General features: G+C 46.2%; 1 protein-coding gene across 11 annotated transcripts in view; it reads left to right on the top strand.

Annotated features, from left to right (window-relative positions):
• OSBPL5 (oxysterol binding protein like 5) overlaps nt 1-27,846 on the top strand; it is a 1,112,782-nt gene that overhangs the window by 630,673 nt on the left and 454,263 nt on the right. For all 11 annotated transcript variants that reach the window (XM_069624153.1, XM_069624161.1, XM_069624156.1 and 8 more), the window contains one exon: nt 3,876-3,949. In XM_069624153.1, coding sequence (XP_069480254.1) covers nt 3,876-3,949 — 74 coding nt within the window. The remainder of the gene's footprint in view (nt 1-3,875; nt 3,950-27,846) is intronic.

Here is a 27,846-nt window from a genome sequence, read left to right as displayed (position 1 = left end):
AAGGTAGGATAGGTTTGAAAGGGAAAAAAGTGCTTGTGGTAATATGTTCATAGGGTTTTGCAGGCTGCCATGGCAAGGGAAGAGGGGCTGTGTACGGAGCCCCGCCTTCTCTTTCCATGTTGGCTGTCTTGGAAAAGGATGTTCCTTCCTACAGCGGGACGCTGCAGGTGTCCCGCTATAGGAAGAAACATCTATGATTTAGCACCCTGGGTTCCCGCTTTGGGAACCAGGGGTGCTAATGGCCTTTATCCCCCATTTCAGGGGCTGCAATGGACGATAATGGTCCGTAGCCCTCCTTATTTAGTTATTTATTTATTTATAACGCACCAATGCCTGCAGACATCAGGCTGTGTGGTTACAGTATTTGTTGAGGAAGATGAGGTGGAGGAAGACAGCTTAATACTTGCTGAGAAAGGAACAACCTTTCTGAGAGCATTGCGGTCATTCGATTTGGTGTGGTGGCACATGGAGGTGGTCCCGTAGGAGTGCTGTCCAGGTAGTCTGCAACTGAGTAAATTGCACTCAGTGCATTTCACTTTGGTAGCTTTAGCCTTTGGTACATTCCCAACAGTAGCAAAGAACTGGCACACCCATGATTCAATCATGGTGCTAGAAGTAGGCACTTCCTCTACCTCATCTTCTTGGTCCTCTTCATTGTCTTTGAAAGTACTGCGTTTTTATTTTTTTTTGAAGGTCCTCCAGCTGGTGGTGGCTCTTGGAGAGGAGGGATGGCAATAACTGATGCCATTTCTAAGATAAATAGCAGTTTTGATAAAATTCTTCCAAGTATGTAATATGTTCTAGATTGGTAATGGATAATGAGTATGAAAAGGTGTAGGAGGTGTGCAAGGGAAATTTTGAAGTTGAAAGTTCCTAGATCAGTAGAAAATGCAATTGCGAACTGTCCGCAAAGGACGGATCTCATCGTGTAGTGCGGACGGGTTTTCTGACACGTCATCATGCCCCGCACCAGTGTATGGTCATGAGGCACTGTCCGGAAGGTCCGCAATGAAGTCAGATGCTCGTAGATGTCTACAGATGCAAAACTAGTTGAAATAGTTGCAAAAAGTGTATAGAAGTGTTAAAAATGTTTCTAGAAGGTGGGAAATGGCAGAGTTTTAAGGTGACACTTTATAAATTGAACACAAATATTGTTATATTTGGTAAGTATATTAGTAAGTTGTAGGAAAATAGCATGCACTGGTAAAAACCTATGAAATTCCCTGAAAAAACTTTATTAAAGGGACGTTGTGGTTAAGTTGCACTAATAAAAACCTATGAAATTCAATGAAAAATCTTTGTTAAGGGGACGTTATGGTTAAATTGCACTAATAAAAACCTATGAAATTCAGTAAAAAAGCGTTAAAAGGACGTTATGGTTACAAGTAAAATCGAAAAACCCCTGAAATTCGCCAGTTATGGTAAGCTAAGCAACCATAACTCGCGCCACCAATGTGCACTGCTAAGACTAACACCCAGGACATCAAAGATGACATCACAAATATCATTGATGACATCACTGATGACATCACATGTCTAGCCCCTTCTTTTTTGTTCACTGCCATATGTAGGCCAGGTGGGTTTATTTACTGACAGTCAGCTTACTTACCATAACTGCTTAGCTTACCATAACTGGCGAATTTCAGGGGGTTTTCGATTTTACTTGTAACCATAACGTCCTTTTAACAACGTCCTTTTTACTGAATTTCATAGGTTTTTATTAGTGCAATTTAACCATAACGTCCCTTTAAAACAACGTTTATTCATTGAATATATATATATATATATATATTTAGTTGTAATAAAATGTAAAAAAACATATTTTTGCTAAATTTTGGGACCGGCAATTGGGGTTTTTGTCACCTTAGCCACATATATGCCACGTTGTTTGGTATACTATATTATAGTGCGGTGGTCGCTGCACTATGATTGAGGTGCATGTTGAGTACCATAGGAAATCCTAAATATGATTTGCTAATAATGTTTGACTTATATGACGGTTTTGGGTGGAATTTTGCAGACAACATTGTATGCACGGCCAGAATTTAAGGGGGTGCCCCTTCTCCCAACATTATAGAGATATCTACCATGGTGCTTTGCAGCAGAGAGGCTTTTCAGAAATGATAAAGTTGTAATTTCTTTTTCCGATGTGAGAGATATTCGCAAATATTTGTGGTAATATTCGAGGTTATCCAAACAAAAGTTGAAATATGCCATTTGAAGGAGGAAAAAGGATGCAATGGCATCAGGCTAGAGGTAGGAAGGGTGAAAGAGGACACCATGTGAAACTGGGGCATTGGGGGGGCTGGGGACCAAGTTCAGAACTGAAACGTTTTCGCATATTCAAGGTTATTTCCATATCCAAGGTTATTTTGTCATGTTCAGGGTTATTTTTAAAGTGTGTCAAATGTAAAGTAACCCTTATATCTTTGAAATATTCGGGGGTATTTGTAGTTCATTGCTGAAATAACCACTGTTATGGGAAAAGAGAGTTAAACAAATTTGATTAATACAAAAAAAGTGGGGTAACCTATTGGGGCAACATTGCAAGGGGTGCAATATGACCCTGGCCAGTAAGCACGAAGGTCGTGCTCACTTGTCAGGGCCACAGGCCTGGCTAGTGGCCCCAAAAGACATGTACAGTGGATCAAAAAGAAACATATTGGGGGAACATGTACAGTGGGCACGGCCAAAGGCCATGGCTAGTGGCTCGGTAGTGTTTTAAAATATACAGTGGACATGGATGAAGGCCCTGGCTAGTGGATCTGAAAGACATGCAGAGTGGACACGGGTGAAGGCTGTGTCTGCCTAGTGGGTCCAAAAGAAGCATATTGGGGGAACATGTACAGTGGAAACGGCCTTAAGTCGTAGCAACTAGCAATGACCAAAAGCCATGGCAAGTGGCCCGGTAGTGTTTTAAAATATACAGTGGACAAACACGGGGCTTATGGCTCATAAAAAAACAATAGTATAACAAAACCCTTGAAATTCACCAAAATAAACCTTAGGTAAGGTCACTTAAGTTGGGCAGATTTAACGCAACAAAACGCTTGAAATTCTGCGGATGTGGGAAGTCATGAACAGATTAACTCAGCGCGTTTGCGTTGCAAAGCCCATGAGCCCATACATATTATAAGAGAAGGGATTCACAATTACATACAAAATGGCATTATGGGCGGCATGTCATGATGGGGGGCATCCACCATAGCGTTAAACTGGTCATGACTTCCCAATTCTGATACATTTCAAGGGATTTGTTTTGTTAAATCTGCACAATTTAACTGCACTTTAACTAAGGTTTTTTCAGTGCATGCATATATTTATATACAGTTTGCTTCTACCGTGTTAGACAAGGGTTTAATAGAATGTTGATCCAAAAGTAAACAAGTCGATATGTTAATTAGGCTAAGTCATTTATTTCACTAATTTGCTAGGTTTTGCGGAATGCCTCTGCAGAGAGGGGGAGAGCGAGAGAGAGGGAGAGAGATGTAGGGATGAGAAGGCTCTTTTGCAGAACCCATGCCCCAAAGCTTAAAATATGCGGCTCATAGCCTCAATATGGTGCTAAAAGTAGCCTTTTAGGACCAGCCGCTATTCTGGAGACAGGAGTGCCATAGTAACAGACCAGCGTTGTGGATCTGCAAATTCATAGGCAGTATTCATGGACCTAAAAAGTTTCAGATTAATATTTGAAAAGATTTCGAAAATGGAAAGAACTGCACCGGTCAATGTCGGACCTTACTTTGTAACTTTTACTTACCATGTGTTAAATGGAGCCTTGTATGTAGATGCAGCCTTGAATGCTACTCCAACTGATAGATTTCCAGTTAATGCAGGTGGTGATGTGTGTTCTGTTTTGTTCTTGCATACTGCAGGACAAGAGGCTGAAAATAAAAATGGCTCCATTGCGAAGGATGAGGAGCCGCAGTCGCCAACCTCCACCGGCCAGGTAGAGTATGAACATGATCCATACACAACATTTCATATCTGTTTTTCCAAGCAAAGCTTGCTCTGACAACCCAGGTGATGGGCTCAGGGAGCGAGCTTGCTGCGCTCTACTTGGAAACCGGCAAGGTTTGTTTAACCCAGTGTCTGCCATTGAGAAGAAATGTATGTCAATGTATATTCTGATCAATTTGCCTTTAGCTGAAGGGAGATGATACCTAACCAAGAACTGCTGATGGAGATGGGCACTCACAAATAGTGCCCCTTATAGCCAAACATTAGATAGAATAGCCCTAATGACGGATTAGTGTGTAATGCTGAAAATAGATGGTATTTCAAATAAGAGTACAACATGTGATCAATGCCTCATGATAACCAGGTTGGATTCTGCACCCCAAAAGTGGTGGTAAAAATACCTATACCCCACTCCCACCCACAGCATGTTATAACATTACTTGCCCTTTATGTGGAGAGGGGTTCTAGTGCACCTCTTGGTATTACAGGATAAAACGATAGTGGGAACCCCCAAAGACAACGGAAATGAGTTCATTTCCGATACCCCCATACTCCTCCCATTTGGTCCCGAATGCACAGAAGTGTCACTATTGAAAAGCATTATTACCTGGGGTAGGGTGGAGCTGCCCAGCAGGAGTCGTTGCCATTACCTGCAGGATCGTCCAATGCCCTGGCATTGATGTTGCAGGCTACATAGGACTTTCAATGGTAAAATGGTTCTAAGGGCAAAGACTGGGTGCAGTTGCTGCCTATTTTTCATCCAGGCTATGAGGGTTCCTGAGAATATCGAAGCAATTGAGGAGTGTCAAGAGCCGTCTCCAGAAGGGCTACGTGGGCCCGTTCTCTCCTGGAGCGGGTGAGCCGGTTAGCTGGTAAAAAGGCAGATGGGGTCAAGATTGTGGTGTCTAAATAGACGACAGAGGTATTTCTCAACTAGGCTTTGGTGTCAAGGTGCTGATGATGGACTACAGACACATATTTTTCAGGGCTTTAACTGATTAAATTCCAACTTTAAGTTTCTGATAATTGTGGCCCGTGAAACCCTCAGCTTGTCTTGTTATTGGTTCGGGGAATACAATCTGCCGGAGCGCTTCATAAAGCAACTCTCATTGTTCATTGGAGTTGTGCTTTAGCCATCCCTGCTCTTAGCCAATCACACTAAATGCCCACGCCCACTATGAATTCCTTCTTCATTTTTGCAAGGGGTGTCGGAGAGAATAGATTGGTGCCGCGGTCAAATAAAATACGCATGCCTGTGGGATCCAATGCATGCTGGAGTAAGAGCTCTTCAAATCATCACCTCATTAGTGGCTCCAATCTGGAGGTTTTTGGTGATTTCCATCCATGTTACTTCCTAACAGGGTTCTTCCATAAGTCTGCATGGTTGCCTCTGCTACATGTTTATAAAGGAATGCAGAGCATGAATGTTTTTTTCATGGCCTAAATATTAGCATAAAATGTATAAATAATCACTCCAAACCATACAGGGCAACAGATTAGAACCCTGTGCGCTTGTCAGGGCTGAGGCCACTTCATAAACCAGGTCCCAATTCGAAAAAAGAAACAAGTGTGTAGCTGCTGTGGGCAGTTGTGTGTAATATGAACCTATGCCCAAAGTATCCAAAGTGTAATGAAATATAAGAAGATGCACAACCACACAGCGCAATTACAAAGGTAATTTGTATTCAATAAGCTGAGATGAGTATAGCCGACACGTGTTTCGACCATCAGGCCTTCTTCCAGGCAAATGTTCACAAAGTAACATCAATAATCACATACAAAATCATAAATGCATAAATGAATCTGACATGTCCCATTCATAAGGTTTTGTAAATACAGGTCAATCCGGAAGCAATCTGGGTGGGATAGCAGTTCACATATAGCAATCCAATATAAATGTGATAGACAGAGGGATTATCCCCAAAGAACAATATAAACATGTGATCTCATACAGGAATCACAAATAATTGTAAAGGATACAGGATGTCATCCCGGTCATATGAAAGTAGCCACACATTATGAGAGGGAGAGAGACACCATTATAATAGCCAATCGGCGATAACACTTATAAAGAAGAGTAAAAAGCTCTCACCTCTCTCATGACAGTGACATGAGTGCATATATAATCAAACTGATTCTATCATAAATGCATGGCTTTCAAGTAACTGGTTTGATCTTCTTATAACTCTCACTCTTTGGTCTGTCTTCGTACGCTGAGGGTTCACCATGTGTGTGCCTCGTTGACCGTGCAGTTTGCCTGTCTCTGTCATGGGAGAGCCGAACCCTAAGGAATTCGGTTATTTCCAGTATGACTCTCAGTGGCCCAGTTTTAGTGGCCTAATGTGTGGGCCGAATTTGGCTTAAAGCATTATCTTTCGGACAATAACAAAAAGGTGGGAGGGGTGGGGCTCATTAAAACGCGCACAAACACATTTGAATGACATCTTTACTTTTTGTCAATTTCGTGTTGAGCTGCCCAAGCACTTGTCAGCTGAGCAAGAAACACGTTTCTACGAGGTCAAGGAGAGGTTCGAGGAGTACAGTGCTGCTCCAGCCAAGCCTGCCTGACAACAAACCTTCAATGAAAGCCCCACACCCTCGCACGTGTTCCGGTCTCCGAGTCTTTGTGAATCCGCATATATATATATATATTTGAAAGTGTGTGTTTGCATGGTCGGACTGGGCCAAAAATCTTCTCGTGCACAGTGGCGTCGCTAGGGGGGCCGCCCCCCACCTGTGAAACCTTGTACCCCCCTTGTGCCCCCCCCTACCTAAGATGAAGAGTGACCAATTCTCCCCCTACTTTTGTCCGTGCCCCCCTACTTCTGTCTTTGGCCCCCTCTGTGCACCTCCTAAATTTGATTCCTGGCGACGGCACTGCTCGTGCACCAATGGGAAAGTGGCCCACAGTTCCGAAAGACTCAACGTGTGTCTCTTTGACAGACCATAATAATTCCAGATTGCATCGCTCCTGTGCGATGGCAGTCTGAGTTTCAAGACTCAGAAGCCAGCGACGTTGCAGACGGAGCGGCCTCTGGGGTCTTCGGGTGTGTCAGCCAGAACTGAATGTGCTTCCAGCAGAGAGCCTTGGAGCTGTGATGTCCAACTCTATTGTCAGATAAAGTCTGTCCAGTACAGTAAGCAGCAATTAAAGGAAACTGGGTCCATGTTGCAAGTTCACCTTCAGTGACCCTTCCATGTACACAATTCCAACTGCAAAGTGCTATTATTAGGGCTGTTCATTTTGATGGGCTCTGTGCATTTTCAAGGCTATTCCAGCAACAGTTGTCCAAATTTATTTGGTTTATTTGTGAAAAAATTGGTCAATTGTATATTTATAGAAATGTACAAACCTGCCTGCTTGTTTGAAAGCTCTAAAAAAAATTACATTTGTTTTCAAAACTGCACCTTTTATTTACCCCTATGCAAATCTTTAAGCTAGATGCCTCTTTTCAAAAATGAAGTATGCAACGTTTATTAATAATACAACACATCCGCATCAGACTTCGGACACCTCCTTTTTGCAGTGCCACCTGGGAGTGAATTGGGCAGCCAGGCCTGCCCCTTGTTTTCAGTTCTGTTATTTACAAAATGAAAAGCAAAACTACGAATGCCAGAAAGCACAGAAACACTCCGCACATGATTTACCACCCACACCGGACGGACATGGTTATACACACCTCTGCTTCACAAAAGAAAGGAGGCCGTCCTAGCTGACTAGTGGGTGGCAAATTAGCCAATGCCAATTTGCATTTGATTTACGGTACAGACTTTTGGGAAATGCAAAACTACAATTCCCAGAATGCAAACCTCTGCGGAATGAACAGCCGGGACTGAAAGGCATTGTCACACATGTTGTGGTGCCACTTCTCAATAGTTAACACTTTGTAATAATGTAGTCCCGTCGCTGTAGATCTGTGCAGCTAATAAATGTCAAGTGAAGATTAAGCCATTCATAGCCTCCAGGCCCGCAGTCTTCAAGCCTGCTACTTATGGATCTGCAATTACACTTTGCTCTTGTTTAAGGGAGCAAGATATCTATTATATGGCTCTATCGACAAATATAAAATGGGGAGATTTTAATAGCATAACAGGAGAATGTCTGTGAAAGGCCTATCAACTGGGAAAGTCTATGGCAACTCAGCTCAAACTCTTATCTCATCTGACAAAATGAATGATTCTGGTGAAAAATATTATCTGGCAGGATTTCATGTGTGGCCAATGCCTCTAACATTTTGGTAGGGGTTTGGAAGAGTCATCTTAATGTCATATGTGCCTAAACCAGTTTTGTAAATTTAGTTTGGTTAAGCAATATTAGCAATGTTTCTTAATAATTGCAACAGACCATTCTGTTAGTGGTGTGCGCTGTATACAATGCTTGAAGAATCCCTCTGAACTTTTCTCCCTGTACATTTCTTTTGGAATGTTTGCTTACTGGTTGATCGTGGTGACTACTGTGATTTATGTGAAACCTGCATCTAGATCTCTTCTGGAGGTTGTTAACCCACTGAACTATTCTTTTATTTTAAACTTCAATTGTATTACCATTTTCTTAAGAGTTACAGCTTTTAAACATATACCAAAAGTTTTTTACAGTAAAGTAATAATCCCCCACTCCTCCCATCCCCCCCTATCGTTTGCACTCAGGTCGTGTATCTGTGAGGGTCACCTGCATCATGAAGTAGAAGGGCTTTAACTATATACAACTCCTTTGTAAAAGCCCCTTTTGTTTGTGGCTGGCATCTCTTCCACTTCAAAGTTTATGGGCTACGGTTTGTCGACCATCCTCCTTCCTGGATAGCGTCAATATGCCTCCATCTTCCTGCCTCAACCCTCTAATGGCAAGTCTTATCCCAAAGACGACTCTATCAATAGCTTACGCACAGGGTTTAGCACTCCCCCAATTCAGAATGAACATACCCGAGTCCTGGTGGAACGCCTCCACCTGATCATTAACCATAGCCGTCAGCTTTTCCATTAAGTAAATGTCCCATAACTTATTCACCCATTCAGTTTTTGTCAGGACTATGGCACCCTTCCACTTATGGGCTAACGCCAGCCTCCCCACCCAGAGCATTGCCTCCCACATCCTGGGCAATCAAAACTCTTCTCTGTCCCCCATTGGCATACCCAACAACATTTGCAGCGGGCCTAGGGGTAGCGCACATCCCGTGGTTTCCTTAATCCAACTCAAGAGTTCGGACCAAAATATCTGGATTTGGGGACAGGACCATCAGATATGGAGCAATGAGCCAGTTTGGACACATGCTCTGTGACATAGGGGGGGACACTTCACCATACACATTGGAAAGTCTTGGGGGATCTAGATAGCATCCACGCAGCCTTTAAAAGATTACCATGAAACATGACCTTGTACACCTTTTCCATCCTTTCCTCTGGGATGTCCCTCCCAGTCTGCCCTGCCCAGTATTCTTTAAATCTCTGTCTCCATGTAACATCTGTGTCACCAGCACCCTATATAATTCAGCAAGAATTCCTTTTCTTGAGACTGCACCATTGATCACTTGTTCAAAAGGTCTAAGTGGTGAACCAGCTGTGCCTGCCATCTTGTGTCTACAAATATCCCTTTTAACTGTATGTATTCAAATACATGTATTGCCTCTTTCCCCACCAATTCAGATACCTCCCTTCTGAAAAGAGTTGTCCCTCCCTCTCTAACCCTCTGTCGGACCACATCTGTATATGTCGGAACACTCTTTTACCCAGGGAACTCATCGGGGCAGGCCATGTAGATGGCCTGTCGTACGCACCCCCTTTCTTCCAGAGCGAATATAGTATGCCCAGGGTTGGGTGGTTTTTCACCCTTTCAGGTACTGCCTTTAGCGGGGACCATAATAGATCCCTAAACTTCTGTGGGTGGGCATAAATATCTTCCAAGTAAGTCCAGTAAGTGCCAAGGTCATCCGTCATAGGTTCTACTAGTACTCTTACCTGGGCTGCCTTACAATACAGCTGGAAGTCGGGAAATCCAAAACCCCCATGTTCCTTGGTAGGCTCAGGGTGGTCCTCTTAACCCTAGGTCTCTTCTCATGCCGAACAAATTTCATTATTATTCCATTTAAGATTTAAAAGAAGAATTTTGGTACCCTTGTTGGGAGGGCCGGAAAGAAGAATAATTGATGTGGAAAAATGTTCATCTTCATTGTTGTCATTCTACCATACTACGAAAGGGTGAAGGAAGACCAGCATGCCAGACCAGACCGTATCACTTCTAGCATCGGAGTAAACTTAACTTGTGCCATTGCCTCCTGATGTCTAGGAATATCAGGAGGCAATGGGGGGGCGGATGAGTGCCGGGAGCGGATGAGTGCGTTTGAGTGTGGAGAGCTGTTGTGTGCGGAGAGCGGTTGTGTGTGTAGAGCGATTGAGTATAAAGAACCAAAGAGAGCAGAGGAGTGCGGAGACCGGAGGAATGTGGAGAACGGATGAGTGTGGAGAACAGATTAGTGGGGAACCGATGAATAAGGAGAGCCGACGAATGAGCAGAGCGAAAAAGTGAATGTGTAATGTGGATGAGCGTATGGAGTAGATGTGTATATGAACCGAATGAGTCTCTGGTGCAGATGAATATATGGAGCGGACGAGTAGGTGTAGCGGATAAATGTGTGGTGCGCACAAGTGTGTGTAAAAGACGAATGCATGGGCCAGACAAATACATAGAGCAGATGAGTCTGTTGAATAGATACACATAGAACAGACGAGTAGTTTGATGCGCCGTTGAGTGGGTGGACCGAATGACCATTATGGACTGAAAGAGTGTCCTAGCTCTATCTAAACCAGTATGTAGACTGGACGAGTGGATAAACTACACGAGCATGTAGTCTGGACAAGTGCAAGTGTCTAGACCTGACGAGTGTGCGGACAGGACGAGTTCGCGGTCTGGACGAGGGTACGAACCAAACATTGGCTGCTGACTGGACGAATGGTGGAGCGGTCAAGTATGAGGAACGGACTATTATGTCCAACGGACGATTCTTAACATGCCTTGGAATGAAGGAAACGCGTGAAAACATACATCATACCACACCCCACTCTTACTCTCTCCCTTACACCACCACTCATCTAGAACACAGAGATACTATGACACCATTCGGTATAACTGTTCTCATATCTACATCTCCCGCTTACTCCACATCACTCTAAGTAAACATTTGCTGGTTTCTCACCCCCCAGCCAGGCGTTCTTCTCAGGCCTAACGCAGCCACAATCGTTCCGGATAAAGCCGACCAGAGCGAACACATACTCCTGATCTCTCAACCACCACACCTACATCTAAGAAGCAACTACCACTTGATTTTGCACCAGCTGCACACATACCTGGTGCGCACACGCACTTTTGGACTCCCTCTACTCTCTCTACTGACCTGAACTTCGGTTCCCCAGGGCGTTCAACCTACCAGCGCCTTCAGACCATACCAATGGTATATAAGGCGCTATATAAATGCAACATAACATAACAATATGGATGCCCAGGTAGGTGACCACTTGACCTTCGACTCGCATACCCCTAGATATGCTCTTGATTCCCCTCATCAAGGCTCATGGGGCACAAGGGCATAACACTAGACTTCCCTACATTCACCTTGAGACCTTAAAAGAAACCATAGATCTCTATCAGCTTCAGTAGCATAGGAGGGAACGGGGGTTTCCACCAGACAGGCGAGAATGTCATCTGCGAACAGAGACAGCTTAAAAGTGTCTTCTCCGCATGTGATTCCCTTAATCCCTGGATTCTCCTGTACTGGTATCGCCACAGGCTCCATCGTTATCGCATACAATAATGGCAAAAGAGGGCATCCCTGTCGAGTTCCTCTGGTCAGTAGAAGGAGGTGGACCGCTTCCCTTTTACCAGGACCCTGGCCGTTGGTGCTCTGTACATTGCTGGGATCCATTTCCTAAAGTTATCAATGAGTGCCCTTGTTTGCATCACCCTTTCCATATACCCCCATTCTACCCAATAAAAAGCCTTCTCCGGATCTATGGACGCCAGGCTTGCACTCATTTATTTTCTGCCGTGTATATATATAACAAAAAACCTTTCAGGCACACATCTCTTCTTTAATTCACATTTTCTGTTTTGCACTTTCAGCCTTTGTCCTGCTTTTTCTTTTTACTCCTATGCATGTAGGCTATCTAACTCTCAGTTATGAAAGGAGGTGCATACTTGACATGCCCCTTAGTGGTCACAGTCTCTAAATGCCACTAAGGCAGGCTGCCTCGTTTTGAACACACTTGCATGCCCAATGAGTCACGGTACTTACACTATTATTTTGTCTCCGTGATTATCATTTGGTTTCTGTCTCTTTTGTACCTCAGGGGTCACGAGTACTACTGGTCCTGAGGAAGGCGGGACCTATTTTACTCCGCCGAAACGTAGATCACCCGTACCTATTGATCTAGTCATGTACGAGTGCAACACCAATCAAGATTCTTCTTGGTGTTACACGTAGACCCCTAGTTTAGTCACCCAAGATTCAATCTTTTTTACTGGAAAATAACTGGTAAACCATTTTGAAAATACATAGAGTTGAGCTGAGAACTTGAATTCAGCTACGTATGGACTCAACTTTCAAAAATTGGGTTAATGATTATTGTAAAGAATTTTTTTGAAAAATCCAGTTGAGAGTTAAAATTGAAAGATAGCTGTAATTGAGAACACTACTCAGTTAACACTTGGGATAGTATGTACTCAAGTGTATGCAGATCTTTTTGTGCTTTGGAATATTAATTGGATATAATTTGTTGCCTATTCTTTTGAACAACTGTTTAAAAATATTAGGATACTCTTTCTTTAAAATGTTAGGGTATTATTATTTTCATGTATGTAAATTGTGTATAGGGTCCTCTATTTTAGTGTTTAAACTATATATATTGAGTTTTTTTAAATGTTTTCTTATATTTGTATTATATGCAGTGTTTAACTGCTGTTTGAAATTTATAAAGAAATTGAGTGTCTTTGGGCCCTTAGGTTGCAAGGGACTGATACGAGGACATAGGGAGATATGTAAATAATAAACACATATCTAGGAACTCTCCATTTAATAGGGAGTCCAATTTAGGACACTCAGCAGTTGTGGAACATACAGACCCTATGTGTAATATCCTTTATATTGAGGAGACAACCAATAATCAATATGAATGTCTATTGATTTATGAGGCTCATGCCTGTCAGGACACAACCCTGTTTTTTTCTTGCACTCATTCCCTGCTTCTGAGCAAGGTGTATCAAGTCAGTCGTCTTACGGACATTGTCCGATCCCTGGCAACTCTTAATGAACCCCACCTGGTCCCTGTGGATTAGAGTAGGCATCTCGTGTTCAAGTCTATTTCCCAACATTTTTACTAAGATCTTTACGTCTGTTTTTAAAAGGGATATCGGTCGATATTGACACAGAGTTGGGTTCTTGCCCTCTTTGGGGAGCACCACAATTATAGCAGCTAGCATGGAGTCTGGAAGCATGACCCCTTCCAGCACATTGTTAAACATATGCACCAGGAATGGTGCTAAGGCTGAGGGGAATGACATTTAAAACTGCACGTGAACCCATTATCACCCGCTGAGGTTCCCGCTTTCATATCCTCTATAGTATGAATCACTTCCTGTTCCGATATTGGGGCTACCAGCTCCACTGGGGTCTCCTGCTTTACAGCTATAGTTATGGGTGACAAGAAAGGAATCAATCTCTGATCCATCCCCCTGATATTCCGCTATGTATAATTGCTGGTAAAATTTACTAAATTCCTCCCCCAAAGAGCCATCTTCATATATCATCGTCCCTCGTTTCGGACGGATCGCCTTCACCCTTTTCACCGTGCCCTGCTCCCTCAATTTCCAGGCTAGTAACTTGTCTGCTTTCTTCCCTTTCTCATGGTACTTTTTCTTTAGCAATAGCAGCTTCTTTTTTTGTTTGGTGGAGCAAAAGGGCCTTCAGTTGAGACTTAATAGTTTTACAGTTTTTTCGGAGACATTCGAGAAGCAGTTTTTCCCCCCGGTTGTAGTGTCTCTATCTTCCGTATCAGTTCTACCTCCTGCGCCTCCAGCTCCCCCTTCTTATTGGAGCCAATTCTCATGAGTTCCCTTTGTAATGTTACTTTAAATGGCCGCAATACACTGTGAATACCGACCTCCCCATTGTCGTTTATCTGGAAGTACTCTTATATTGGACAGTAATCCCTGAGCTATTTCCCTATCCTTTAATAAGAAATAGTTTCGCATCCATCTCCCCCTACGGCTTATCTCTTCCATGTCCAGAACGACTACTCTTACTAGATTGTGGTCTGACCATGGTATCGTTTGTGTGGATGACCTTTTTACTCTAGCCCTTATGCTCCCCTCAAGCAAAATGTAGTCTATCCTGGAATAGGAATCATGGACTTGGGAGTAAAATTTGTACGGGGGGGTAATTGCCTTTCACCCAGACATAGAAGTCCTCCATCCCCAGCTCATCGTTTGTCTGACGAAAACATTGTGATTACTTCCTTTGAGTGTGGGACATGATTGCGTCCTTCATTCTCTTTCGATCCGTCATTGGGTCTAGGACCATATTGATTTCCCCCACCACAATCAGTTGAACCTCCACAAAGGGTTGCAGTCTTCCTTTCACTGTTTCCTCGAATTGCGACTTGCCTTCATTCAGGCAATAAACCAAGCCCGCTGTTAAACTGTTCCCCCTAAACCGTCCTTTCAAAAAGATGAAGCGCCCTTTGGGGTCCTTTAGTTCTCCGTCCACTACCAAACCTAGTTTACTGGCAACCACTATTCCAACTGCTCTTTTTTTGGATATGTCAGCAGTGCTATAAATAGCCTCACATTTCCTTGTTCTCATTGACAGTTCCACCACCCTTTTCCAGTGAGTCTCCTGAAGGAGCAATAGGTCCAGTCTCAGTCGGTTGAACTCCCATAGGGTCAGGGATCTCGTATAGGGGGAGTTCAAGTCTCTGATGTTAAGAGAGCCCACCTCCAGGGTAGCATCAGACTTAGTCATTTGGTCTCTTCCATGTTTCCCATTTCTCTGCCCTAGGGTGTAAGCCCTCCTCTAGCCTTTTTGAAATGCTATTTGCCACTTCATTAACTTCAACAACCCAACCTCACAGTGCATCAAACTACCCAAGGATAACGTTCCACCCCCCTCACAAAATACCCCCCAGCACCTCGTGACGGCGCCCGGCCCTGCATCACCTTCAATATACAGCTAGGACCACGCCACCAGCTACCCTTAATACAACACAATAACCTCTCATAACCTCCTTCCTGAGCCCTCCGCCTTCTCCCATAAACTACTCCCATATGACACCCCTCATCCCCTCCTCTTTCTTCTCTCTCCTTCCCTTCACCCTACCTCTAAAGCAACCTCCCCTCTCACCATATAGCCAGGGCTAGCAGAAGTCTAAAGTCCTCTGGATGCTTCTTAAGCTAACCTGTATGCCTCTCTCAGATACCCCATAGTTTCCTGCACCACTTCCCATCCCTCCCTCCTCTGAAAACCTCCAGGACCCTCACCTGTTCATCATGCCCATTAAAAAACACTTTTCCAGTCTTTCAACTGGGAGAAACCTCAAGTCAAGACCCCGCGGGGGAGGGGTATTCAATTTCGTGTTTACCCAGGCTCCTGGGACCTTTTGTCTGTCCTTCAGGCTTTTTTCTGTTCATTAATTTTAGCCACCCCAATTACGGCTCGGGCAGTGTCCAGCTTCTCCTTCAAGCAGCTCCCCCAAGACTATTTGGATGTCGTCCTCCATGACCAATATGTATTTGGATCCCTCCAGCTCAAATGACAGCACAGACAGGAGCCCCATCAGTATCTCACCCCTTTGGCGTTGAGCCATTTGGTCAGCGGCCCACAAAGCCGGCATGTTGTTAATGTGAACAAGGAGAGACCCTGAAATACGGAGAAATGCACCGTCCCCACTCCACCAGACCCATTTTTCTGGCGGCTTTCAGCACCTTCATCTTTTCGGTATAGTAATGGGAATTGACTAGCACCAAGCAAGGACTACGGGCTCCCCCTCCTGCTCGGTGTGCTCTATCGATGGTGGGTTCAGTGGTATTGTCATCAATGAAGATGTTCTTGATCACCTTGTTTATTGCACTCATGTCATCTCTTTCGGTCTCTCCTCTTTCCAGAAATCCCCAAAATCTCAGGTTGTACCGGCTCTCCATGTTCTCGAAGTCATCCATTTTCAGGGTAATTTCCTCTTTCCTTCTCTCTAATTCACCATTAACATGTCCAGTTGCATTTCCAGTACTTCTACAGAGGTCCGGTTGGTTTTGAGACCCTGTAGTCTATCGTCAATGTCCTCCACCTTCTTGGTTAGGCCATCCAGTCTGCGTCCAATATCCAAGCGAATACCTCTTAGCTCCTCTAGCAATGCTGCAATGTCTTTTTTGGTGGCCAGCTCCTCATCCGCCATCACCAAAGCCGAGGCCTCAGGGGCGTTTTCCATCGGTGGGTTGAGGCAGAATGTTTATACTTTTGGAGTGACTGATTCCAGTTCATGGATTCGGGGCAAGTGCTCAACAATCCTCCTTTCCCTTGTTGCACTCTGCTCTGTTGGGACCACAGTTATGTTGGAGTGGGACTCGAGTGTCCCTTACTCCTGGCAGGTTTGTCTGGTCTACTTCACTGTGGGCCCTCCATGCTGGGCCTCTGACTGAGGCGGGCCACACTTGGCTCTCTCAGGACCAGTTCCAGAGATCTCCTTTGCAATAAGGATCAGCCATGGGCGGCTCGGAGGTGAAGCGCTCTCCCTTGGGGCAAAATCTACCCAAGGCCGTCCCCCTAACCTTCTCCAGAGCACTGCACCCAGCAGGCTGCCGTGCTCCACCTGTCCAGAATGTCTCCACAGGGTGCCTCTAAGCCCGCAAGTTCCTTATGTGCACTTCACCGTCTTGCGCCCCATGCGTGACGTGCTTTGGTCCCTCTCAGTCTCTTGTAGATGCCGCAGTAAGGGTAAAGCTGGGGGCCCTCACCCCAGGCAGCCCGGTTCCAGCTGTGCTCTGCGCTAGCACCCCAAGACCCACCTTCAGCACCCACTGGCTGGGTTCCTCACGTTCTCTTCTCCTCACTGGCCTCTAGACCTACCCACTCACTTTTTGGTTTACACCTGGTCATCCCTTGGTAGTTGACTTCCACACAGATGGGTGTTAAAGCCCAGTCCCCTTGATTTAAGGATGTACTCTGGAGGATGGTAACCCCCAGCCATCGCACATGGCCCCCTACAGTCGCCGAATTACTTTGCCAAGATGTTGCAAAAACAGTGGATAAGAGGGATCCACGTTATTCCATTCAGAGGCTCTTAAACAGATAACCGCCAGCGGTGCTTTGCTCTCCAGGAGGGTGTGGGGGGCCACTCCTGGCCTACTGTGGTCTTCTCCCCTCCGCTGCCTGTTTTTGTTACGAGGTCTCACCTGCTCCTCGGCACCCGCTGCTCATTAACCCTCTGGTTGTTGGGCTCTGTGTAGGGTCGGCTCCCCTGGGTTCACCTCCTTGCCATTTGCCCCCCTCGGGCTGGGTTTGTTCCTCCGCTCCGTCCCCCTCTGTCACCAGGCTTCCCGAATGCAGAGGCTCTGTGATTTTGCCTGGTCCCAGCCTGTGGCACCCGTCGGATAGGGAGCTCCGCCTCCTCTGGTCCACTGGAGGTTTCCAGTTCCTCTGAGTATACCGGCTCGTTTTCTTCCATTTGTTCCCCCCTCTGCACTCTCTCGGGGTCCAGGAGACGCTGGGTCGTTTACCACTCTTTAGAGGGAGTTTGGGGGGGGAATCCGGCCTCAAATCACGCAGTGTCGGGAGAGCTGGGCTAACAGGCTTCTGCATCCCTGCGCCCCCTGTTGGCCAACCCCCACTAACTATTCTAAGAATGTACTGGCTTTCACATGTTAAAATAAAGCATTTAGAAATGTTTTTATAGCTGTTTAAAGCATATGAACTGTTTTTAGAAATAAATTACCAATGTCACCTATTGTTCTGTCAAGATGTTGCATGCTGTGGGTGTAGGGAAGGGGTCATTGCTGGGATTGAGTGTACTTTCACTAGCAATTGAATTTTGTATCAAACTGATGTTGGTGTAGATAGAGAATTTGAGACCAGGGAGCCTGGGTTAGAATCCTGCCATGCTGAGCAAATCACCTTATCTCTTCGTGCTTGTGTCCATTCATCTGGGAAATTTGGGAGTCCCTAAAACAGTGACCATTAAGTGTTATATAAAAACTTTGAAATAGGGAGTTTTGGTTCTACCTTGTATTTTCGAGAGGTTTGGCCTACAATGCTGTGCTTTGCACAAATGACCTCACTTACCTGTTTGCTGACATATACAATGCAGAATTTGCAACAGAGATCAGCACCCAAGCATGCTTCCGGCATGAGGTGTCATTTGGTCTAAGACTAGGCCTGGTCATATTCATGGACGATTTTAAGGACAGTAATTCATATTTCAAGCAACTCCAATCCACTCACAATTCAATTGTGTACATGATGTACTCAACTGCTGCATACTACACTATAGCACAGTGTTTTTGTTTGTATGCAGAGAGCAGAGACACATTATTGCAGGTACAAAGGCTTTAGGATTTAAGGGTCACTGAAAATCATACATCAATGCAGGCCACATGGCTTTGCTCTCACAACAGTTCTATGCCAAAGCAATGTTCGATGGACCGCGGTACAGAAGGCGAGACAGTAAAATCATTTTGCAGGTAGCGCATAGGTCATCTGTGTACTGTTAAGGGCAGCATAGTAATAGCACACCGGAACTTCCCCTCACCCCAACAAGAACACATGTGCACAGTGTTTCAAATCCTTGGAATTTGTTGATGTGGGCCACTTTCGTGTTGTGGGTCACTTTTTGTGCTGACTTGGCCTATTTCGTGTCCCAGCCCAACCCTACCATAACCTTAGGGCATAGTCCCTACCTCTCTGTGTCTTCAGTTCCCCGGTCAAGGGGCTGGGAGATCCTTGATTGGGGATGCTCTTACAGCTGTTTTGGGCCTACAATCACTACTTCACAGCTTACCTTAAAAAAGCCTGATTGTGGGAAGACATACCTCATCCCCCTATTTATTTATTTATTTATTTATTTAATTTATTCTTTGCTTGTTAGGCGCTTATACAATTCGAAGGTGTTGTTTCAAAGCGCCCACGGGGCAAGGAGAGAGCAAGGGTGGGAAATACATTTAAAACACAATATTTAAGAGCAGAGGGGGGAAAAGGTAGAAGGTACGGACCTACTATGCCTTGTGAGTATTCAGAACGTGCAAGTGCAGCAAGGAACAGAGGGTAAGTGCTGGGGAGTCCAAGCTCATGGGTGAGCCACAGATGAAGTGCTAGGAATGTTGAGTGCTACACGGACTGAGGCCACGGGAGGTGCAAGTGTGAACATCCAGGGCGGAGGGTGTGCAGATGCAAGTGCTGTGGATAGACAGGAGTTGGGCAGAATTGGTGTGGGAGGTCAGGGCCCCGAGGATGCATAAGGGCCGAGGACACCGATCACAGCAACTGTGGGATTAGTGGAGGAGACAAGAAGGGAAGGAGGAGGGAAAGAGGAAAGTATTAAGGAGCTTCCGGAATTTGAGAATATCCTGCTCAAGGTGCAGAGGGAGCGGGAGGCTATTCCATAGGAGGGAGCCCGCAGAGGGAGTTGGTGCCAGAGGAACGCAGTGGTCTAGAGGGAAAATATTTAGTGATATCAAGTTGAAGATAGTGTGGTCTCTGGGCCCAGACAGCCTTTTGGGTGATGCAGAGGGATTTGAATTTAATCCGTGCAACAACTTCACACAACTTTGAACCTGTAACTCCTTCTCCAGACTCAACTATATAGCACCTGAAATCAAAGACCTCTGCTTAACAGTTTTCCACTGTCCACACATTGATTTTGTCCTGACATCCAGAACCACTGAGTATTAATGATGGAAGGGACCAGCTATTCCCCTGACTATGACATGTTCTTCATTTGAAGACATGTGGGCCTCCTTCACCCACAATGATCTGCTCCTGACATGTTAACAGCACTGGACTGGGTTGGAGATTTGTCAAGGCGTGTAAATAAGGTAGAAATCTTTCAGAACAACTACATGCCTCATCCTTTATCCTTCCTGCTGCCCTGTGTGACCAGGTGCTAGAAAGAAAGGCCAATGCAGAAAATAGTGGTCAGAATGCCCCCCACCCAACAGTCCAACACAAAAACAGTGGTTGGAGTGCCCTCCACCCACCGGTCCAACAAAATAAACAGTGGTCAGGGTGCTATCCACCCCTCAGTCCAACACAAAAACAGTGGTTGGAGAGCCCTCCACCCACCGGTCCAACAAAATAAACAGTGGTCAGGGTGCTATCCACCCCTCAGTCCAACATAAAAACAGTGGTTAGAGTGCCTTCTTCTCAGCAGTCCAACAAATACACAGTGATCAGATTGACCTCCACCCACCAGTCCAACAAAATAAACAGTGGCAGGGTGCTATCCGCCCCACAGTGCAACATAAAAACAGTGGTTAGAGTGCCTTCTTCCCAGCAGTCAAACAAATACACAGTGATCAGAGTGACCTCCACCCACCAGTCCGAGAAAAATAAACAGTGGTCAGGGTGCTCTCCACCACTCAGGCAAACACATCATCAGTAGCTAGAATGCTCTTCTCCCAGCAGTCCAATTAAAAAACAGTGGTCGGTGTGCCCTCTACCTATCAGTCCACTAAGTAAATAGTGCCCGGAGTGCCCTCTGCTCACCAGTCCAACAAAAACAGAAACCGTGGTTGTGTTGCCCTCTGCCTGCTAGGCAGGTTACACTGATGAAGGGCCATCCAGACCCCTCAACACTGTATTCTTCAGCAAGCCCATCAAAAGCAGCCTCCAACAGTAACTCCCCAGCATGCAAAACCAAGGGGCTCCATCAGGAGGTCGCTCTGCTTGGTTCTCTGTACTCCCTTCTGGAAACCAAGTCACCCTGGAGAATACTGCACACGAGGCCTCACCGAGTATGGGCATCCAGCCAGAGTGGGCGCCCCTCGGAAAATCTTTCTGGGGTCTTCTCTGTGGGGTGAAGCCTTCACGACATGCTGCCGAAAGTGCTGCTGTTACGTGAACTCCCGAGGGGTTACCGAGGGTATCCATTTTACATTCTAACTATCAGACACATCCCCAATTAGACATCTTTCTCATACTGTTCAGTTTTATTGAAGCGCCATTCTGGCTGTCATCATTTTAACTGCAGCAATTAATTCAATGTATTCTAAGAATGGTTAGTTATTCTGAGGCCTGGTCGTGTTTATTTGCTTTTCAGGCTCTACCATAAATTCAATCTTGGTTGCTTGAATTAATCGAAGTCTGGTTACAGTGATTTTCATTATCTAACTAAATTGATTTATAAATTGGATTTACTGAAAGTCTGTTTGGCTTGCTTCCAACGAGTGATGAGCAGCTTGACAGCCGAAAAGCCCCTGCCCAGACCGTGTTTTACTTTCCAAGGCTCTTGCAAGCCATTCCTGGTTTGAAATGATTAACACTTATTCAAGTGCTCATACCCTGGGGATCAGGGTTCAGACTTTCAAAGTTAAGCATTACTCTTGAGTCAGTACAAATAAGTCATGACAAAGCTAATTAGTTCTCTGTTGTGTTGCAAAGGTAAAACCGCAGAGCTCAACTGCCCTTGTTGCGAAAGTTTTGCAATGGAAATAAAGTAGACATTATGGTACACATGGGGGCCCAAACAACAATGAAGGTGCACAGCAATATGCCCAGCCAGGTTTGTGCACCCTATTAAAAAAGGGTGTTCTTTTGCGCAGTCTGTGGACTGTCACTGAGAGAGGGACAGATAATGGTGCCACTATGTGTATAGAGGGTTAACATTGTCACAAGGGGAGTCTGAAGCCCACATCAGGGAAGTGGAATCGCAGACTGCATATCTCTTCATCGAGTCCTTCACATCCCCCTCAAAGTCAGAGTGAATATTGTGAATATGCAAATACTGCTACTCCGAATGCCAGTAGGGTGCACGGGCAAGATGGCCGCTCATTAGATTCCCCTACCAGCGAGATGGTTATCCCAAAACAAAGGTTGTGGGTGGCGACTTGATCTGATTCAGTTTACTTTGTGTCTCTGCTCGGATCGCTGGCCTTTTAGTGAATGATTGCCCTTTGTAATTATGCAGAGGACAATTAATTGAGAGAGGCCTTACAAGGCTCCCCTCAAATTTTCGATACAGAGGTCCTGCCGGTATGGTTTGGAGGCTTGACAGTTCTCATAACTGTCTGGAGTGCTCTCTCATCCAAAGACTGGCAAAGTGCCTCTGGGAGGGGCTAATCCGCAGGGCTCTGACATTGTGGAGAGATTGATCCTGCCCAGGATCCACTGGTGAGGCAGAAGCAGACTGAAAACGCAAAGAGGAGGGTGCCATGTGATAATGTTGCTGTGAAAAAGTCGTCAGGTCGGCAACCTTTTTTTTCCCGACCCCTAACATTAGTTTCCCAAATATTCTAGTAGGGGTATTATGAAATATTTTTGCTTCAAATCCTAGACTATTTGAGGAAAGTGTTTGATTGTCTGGAGGATGCATTTTTAAGAAAGTGACGCCTCCTGGCGGCCATTTTCACTGTGACATTATTACCGGATACCAAGAGGAGGCAGTGTATGCAGCATTCTTGTGTTGGCAGGGCGCCTGGACTGCTTGGAGTCGGACAAACATTGGATATATGTAGAGATCCATAGAGGCACTCACCACCCCCTCTGATGGAGTAAGAAAAGTTGGTGAGACTTTGGCAAATTCCGCTGTACTGACACTCCCACAGTGCCATAATGCACACCTAAGCTGCAAGGACCACTGCGCTATTCCCTGCTTGCATTTTGTTTTTCTGTCCAATGGTGGGAAAAAGGTGAGTTTAGATAAGGCACACACAGGGGGGAAAGGGGAAGGATGACTTCAGACCAATTATGGCACCATTACATTATTTTAAGGGTAAGGATGTCATTCTGGTTAAATTCAAAGGAAATAGAAAAGCAATGTTTCAGTGTAATAGGATACAGATTTTTCAGGACTCTGCAGAGCTGTTGTCTATGCCGCTCAACAACTGGTTGAGAGAGAAGGCGGTTATGTATAGGTGGGACTATCCCTTTTTCCCTGGTGTTCGAATGGGATGGCATGCACTATAATAACCTGTCTGACCTGAGAGAGATTCAGAAAACCATATAACTCATGAGAACTTGTGAGGAAGGGGTGGACATACAAGTGAGCCACTTGAAGGAGGTTTGGAAAAGAGACGAGATGTACATCCCTGGAGACTGGAATGTCAGGGTCTCACGTTCACTAAGCCAAATCCACAATCGCCTAAGAAACATACGAAGAAAGGCTGAATGGGATGTCAAAATGTCAGTGGCGGCTTTTAATTGGAGGGGTGTAAGGCGACCAAGCTTGAGTATGAATCCAGCGGCTTGCTCACGAGCACGGTGATTGGGCCTCTGATTTGGAAGCTCCTCCTTCTCCTGAACCCCTGAATGATTTGAGGATGCAGGGGAAAGGGGACAGGTTTTTAACTGGGCATCAATGTTGAAATACATTTTTATTTTATTTGTAAATAAGAAAAAACTCTCAGGTTTCCTCTTCCAACTGTCTCTTCAGAATTTTACCACATTTTAAAATCCACTTTCTCTAAAGAGATGAGATCACCTTTTCAGCTTGCATGAAAAGACAGAGAACTGTTGTAACTGACATAATTCAGACAGTTACTAAACCAAACAATTGTCAAGAAAGGGATATTTTCCAACATGTACAAGTGTTAGATCTCTGACGTCCAGAGGTAAATTTAGACAGGATCGGGAAAAGGACTTGAGCAGAGCAGTTCCTGGCAAATTGTGAGCTAGGAATTTCGGATCTATTACGAATGGGCAACTCTGTAAACATAGTATGACACTTTCCTTTTTCACCATGTATACATTTCACCTGGACCCAGTTAGGTGATCCAAAATGTTTAGCACAACCATCTGTCTTTGTCCGATCAAATGTGGTGGTAGCGCATGCTACTTTAATTTGTGGTATGGAAGTCTGAGGGCAGTGTTTTAGGAAGTTCAAAATTCAATCAAAGAGATAGGTGGGGGTTATCTTCCAAGTGTCTTCTCATGCGTCCTCTTGCCCCACCTTTTGGGTCTGAAATGAGGAAACTGCCTGGAATGGTCAGAGCAATGTTGGTGGTGGGCCAAACGATATTGGCACGAGGTGGAAGCTCTCATATCTCCCTTTGTAAAAAAGGAATGTCTTCATAAACTTTGGGATACCTTTATGCCTGAAATATCGACTTGCTTGGGGCATGAGAATGTGGCTACCTTTATTGTGGATTGTTTGCCCTTCCGCACCCAGTACTCTGTACCCTCATGCCTGCATAAACCTTTTTCTCAGTCAATTGATGGTGAGAATTTACATGTTATGAGTGTTGGGGGGCTATAAAGCCTCAGAAAATAGATTTGAAACGAGCTTTCTGTGTTGCATTCTTTATCAAACGCACTCAAGTGTGGAGATGTAAAGGGCGGCGCATCGACTAGGGAGGGTGTATAGAGCAGCACACAAGAGGGCACAATATACCCACTATTTTAGATTTTTGTTGTTTCATTTCGTTTTTTCTGTCTTTTATGTTTTCTTGTCTTCTTTGTCTAGTAAAGCCTGTTTGGACAGGGTGAATTAATGCACTACAGACAGGGTTATAAGCTATTGTTGATTTTGAATTACTGATATTGTTGTGGGAATGCTGTTCATGACCCAGTTTCATTAGATCACCACTGTTTAAAGTTATACTAAAAGTCAATGATGCACGTTCTGGGGCTCTCCCAGGACTGCCTTCTTATTGTTCTGGATATTTCATTTTTCAATTTTGTTTTTATTTTTACTTTTACAGCAGCGCACACAACCATGAGGCATCAAGTTACTAGTTACAGTAAGTGCAAAAACACAGTCCACAATGTGCAGAAGCAAGCATAAAAGTTACAAAATAAAGGGTTAAATAAGAACGCATGCTCCGGAAAGCCTCACCTTATGGTGCAGGGGGCTACATCAGGTGTGCAGGTAGGTAGGTAGGCATGGAAAAACATTTGAGAGGGTTCACAATCTGGTAAAGCCTCACCTCATGGTGCGGGGGACTATGTCAGGTGTGCAAGTAGGCATGGAGAAACCACATTTGAGAGGGTGCACATTCTGGTGACAGAGGTGAAGCGGGTCATAGATGTCCTCCAAGATCATGGTAGCGAGTAGGAGGCTCGTAAGTGTACAAAATTATACTCGCAACAGGTACATGGTGAATACATAATGTAGGCTCCAATACAGTTACAGGTCACCAGTTCACAATAACAACTAAACAATAGTAAGGAGTAAAGAGCTTTCGAGGGGATTGGGTCCTCCGACGTATTCCATATCTATGACATGTAATCACCACAGCTGTGCTGCTTCGGAAACTTTTTCGGCGTCTGCGTCCTGCGTCGATGACGTCGATACGCCGTCGTCGAGGACCTCCTCCGACGTCCGACGTCATCCGATGTGATAAGTAGGACGCACGACGCCCATAGCCTCAGTTCCGTTTTTTCCGCGAACGTGTTGCTTCGTGTTTCTCGGTTCTAAGCCTCGACTCTTTGGAGTTCTGTTCTTTCTGGTTCTTCGAACCTGTTCGTTTGTGAATTTCCTTCGGCGATGTCTTCCACTTCGTCTTCAACCCCGCGTCCGGGCTTTAAGAAGTGCGGGGAGTGTGGGTCCAAGATGTCGGTGACTGACTCGCACGACGCCTGCCTCTGGTGCCTCGGCGAGGCCCACGACACGGATGACTGTATCGACTGCCAGTCGCTCACGTCCGAGGCCTTACGCGAACGTAAGAAGAAGTTGTCGGTAGGTCGGGTGTCCAAGCCCCGGAAGTCGAAGTCGGCGGGGCTTTCGACGGATGATTCGAGGGGTGACTCTCCGCGTCATCGTCGGAAGTCTCGTCGGTCTTCTTCTAGGAGTGGGTCTCGCCACTCCTCAGCCTCTTCGAGGCATTCTCGGAAGCGCCGTCACCGGTCGCCTTCCAGGTCCTCTTCCGAGGATTCTGCACGGCACGTCGGTTACCCCACCAGCCGTGCGACGCCGGAGGTATGGGCTTCCTTCAGGAAGAAAATGTTGGCGATTCTTGAGTCGCAGGGTACTCAGCCGTCCGCGCCCCCGAGTGGGGTCGGCCGTGTGAGGTCGAGAGACGCCGCTCGCAAGAGTGGTCGGCACGAGTCACGGGAGCGGTCCCGTTCGGACAAGGAGGCTCGTTCTCGCCGTACCCGTTCCAGGTCCCGGTCCTCGACGCGTTCGAGACCGTGTGCTCCTGTGAAGTCTTCGAGGAAGACATCGACGTCTGAGGCGTCGAGGGCGTCGACAGGCTTTCTCGGGGCTCCGGCCTCGAGGGCTGTGTCGACGCCGCCGATACTGGAGGCGCTGCATCTGACGTCGACGCCGCTTTCCTCGACGTCGACGCCGATCCTCTCGACGCCATCGACGCCTTTCGTGTCGGAGGTGCCCCGTGTCACGGGTGTGCCCCCTAGGAAGGCTCTGGTTAAGAGCAAGCACTCTCGGGTGCCTTTTCGCCACCTGGAATATATTTCGGAGGCGGATGAGGATTCTGATGGCCTGGTTCCTAGTCTGGTGCCAGATGAAATTGTCTCGGGCCATAGTCAGTTTGACGATTTGAGGCAGTCACTGCATGATGCCAGTGGACTGGACACCTCTCCGGAGGTGGAATTTTGTAGGCCTGAGCCTGGCTCCCATGCCGATTCCTCGTACCGGCGCCTTATGGCTAGGGTGTCTGAGTATCTGGGATGGTCTGCTCCCCCAGGGGAGTTTGTGCAGGATGATCTGACGGACATCCTTGATGTTGGTCCCCCAACTGACCCGGTACTGCCGTTCCATATGGCTTTACAGAGAAGGGTGGCGGCGGCTTGGACTGCTCCGGAGAGTCTCCCGGCGGTGGGCAGATCCTTGTCGCGTAAATACCGTCCAGCCAGTAGCGACCCCTGCTACTTGACCAGGCACCCCACTCCGGAAAGTTTGGTGGTGCAGGCGGCCACGGCCCCGGCAAAGCAGGCGTCGTACCCTACCATCCCTCCTGATAGGGACGACAAACGTTTTGATGGCTGGGCGAAGAAAGTGTTTTCTTCTGGTGGTATGGCGCTTCAGGCGGCCAACTCCATTTGTGCCTTGTCACGTTTCACGCACACTCTGTGGAACTGTGTTGCGTTAGCGGCTGAACGTATTCCCGAAGGGGATGAACGGGATGGTTTCCTTTCTATGGTCCAGGATGGTAAGGATGCCATGTGTGAGTCCGTTCAGTCGGGTCTGGACTTGGCTGAATTCGTCAGTAGGTCCATGGCGGCGAGCACCGTGATACGCAGGTTTGCGTGGTTGCGGAAGTCGGGGTTTGCTCCTGATGTGCAGTCCCGGCTCCTCAACATGCCCTTTGATGGTGAACACCTTTTTGGCAGCAAGGCTGACGAGAGCCTTGAGAGGTTGCAGACCTCAAAAGCTGCAGCGAAGTCGTTGGGCGCTGCAGTTCGCCAACCTCCGCCTTTTCGTCCTAGGGGACAGCAGTGGAGGGGTGGTTCCTTTCGCTATTACTCATCCTTCAGTAAAGCGAGAGGAGCTGGCAGTCAAAGAGGCCAACGCAGGGGTACCAGAGGTGGACGACAGGGTACCCGTGGTGCCAAGGCCGCTCGGGCAGTTGCCTCTTTGCCCTCAGGTAACGCCGCAGCCGCTCCCACTCAGTCGTGAGGCCATGTCCCATGGTTCGCCGGTTGGGGGAAGGCTGGCGCAGCATCTTGTAGAGTGGCAAGCCATTACTTCAGATGTGTGGGTTCTGGAGATCATAACCCACGGCTACTGTCTTCCTTTTCGGCA

The sequence above is a fragment of the Ambystoma mexicanum genome, chromosome 11, assembly GCF_040938575.1.
Source record: "Ambystoma mexicanum isolate Mex_15411 chromosome 11, UKY_AmexF1_1, whole genome shotgun sequence".
Lineage (NCBI taxonomy): Eukaryota > Metazoa > Chordata > Amphibia > Caudata > Ambystomatidae > Ambystoma > Ambystoma mexicanum.
The sequence above is the reverse complement of the archived record's forward strand: the minus strand, read 5'-3'. Positions and strand labels throughout refer to the sequence as shown.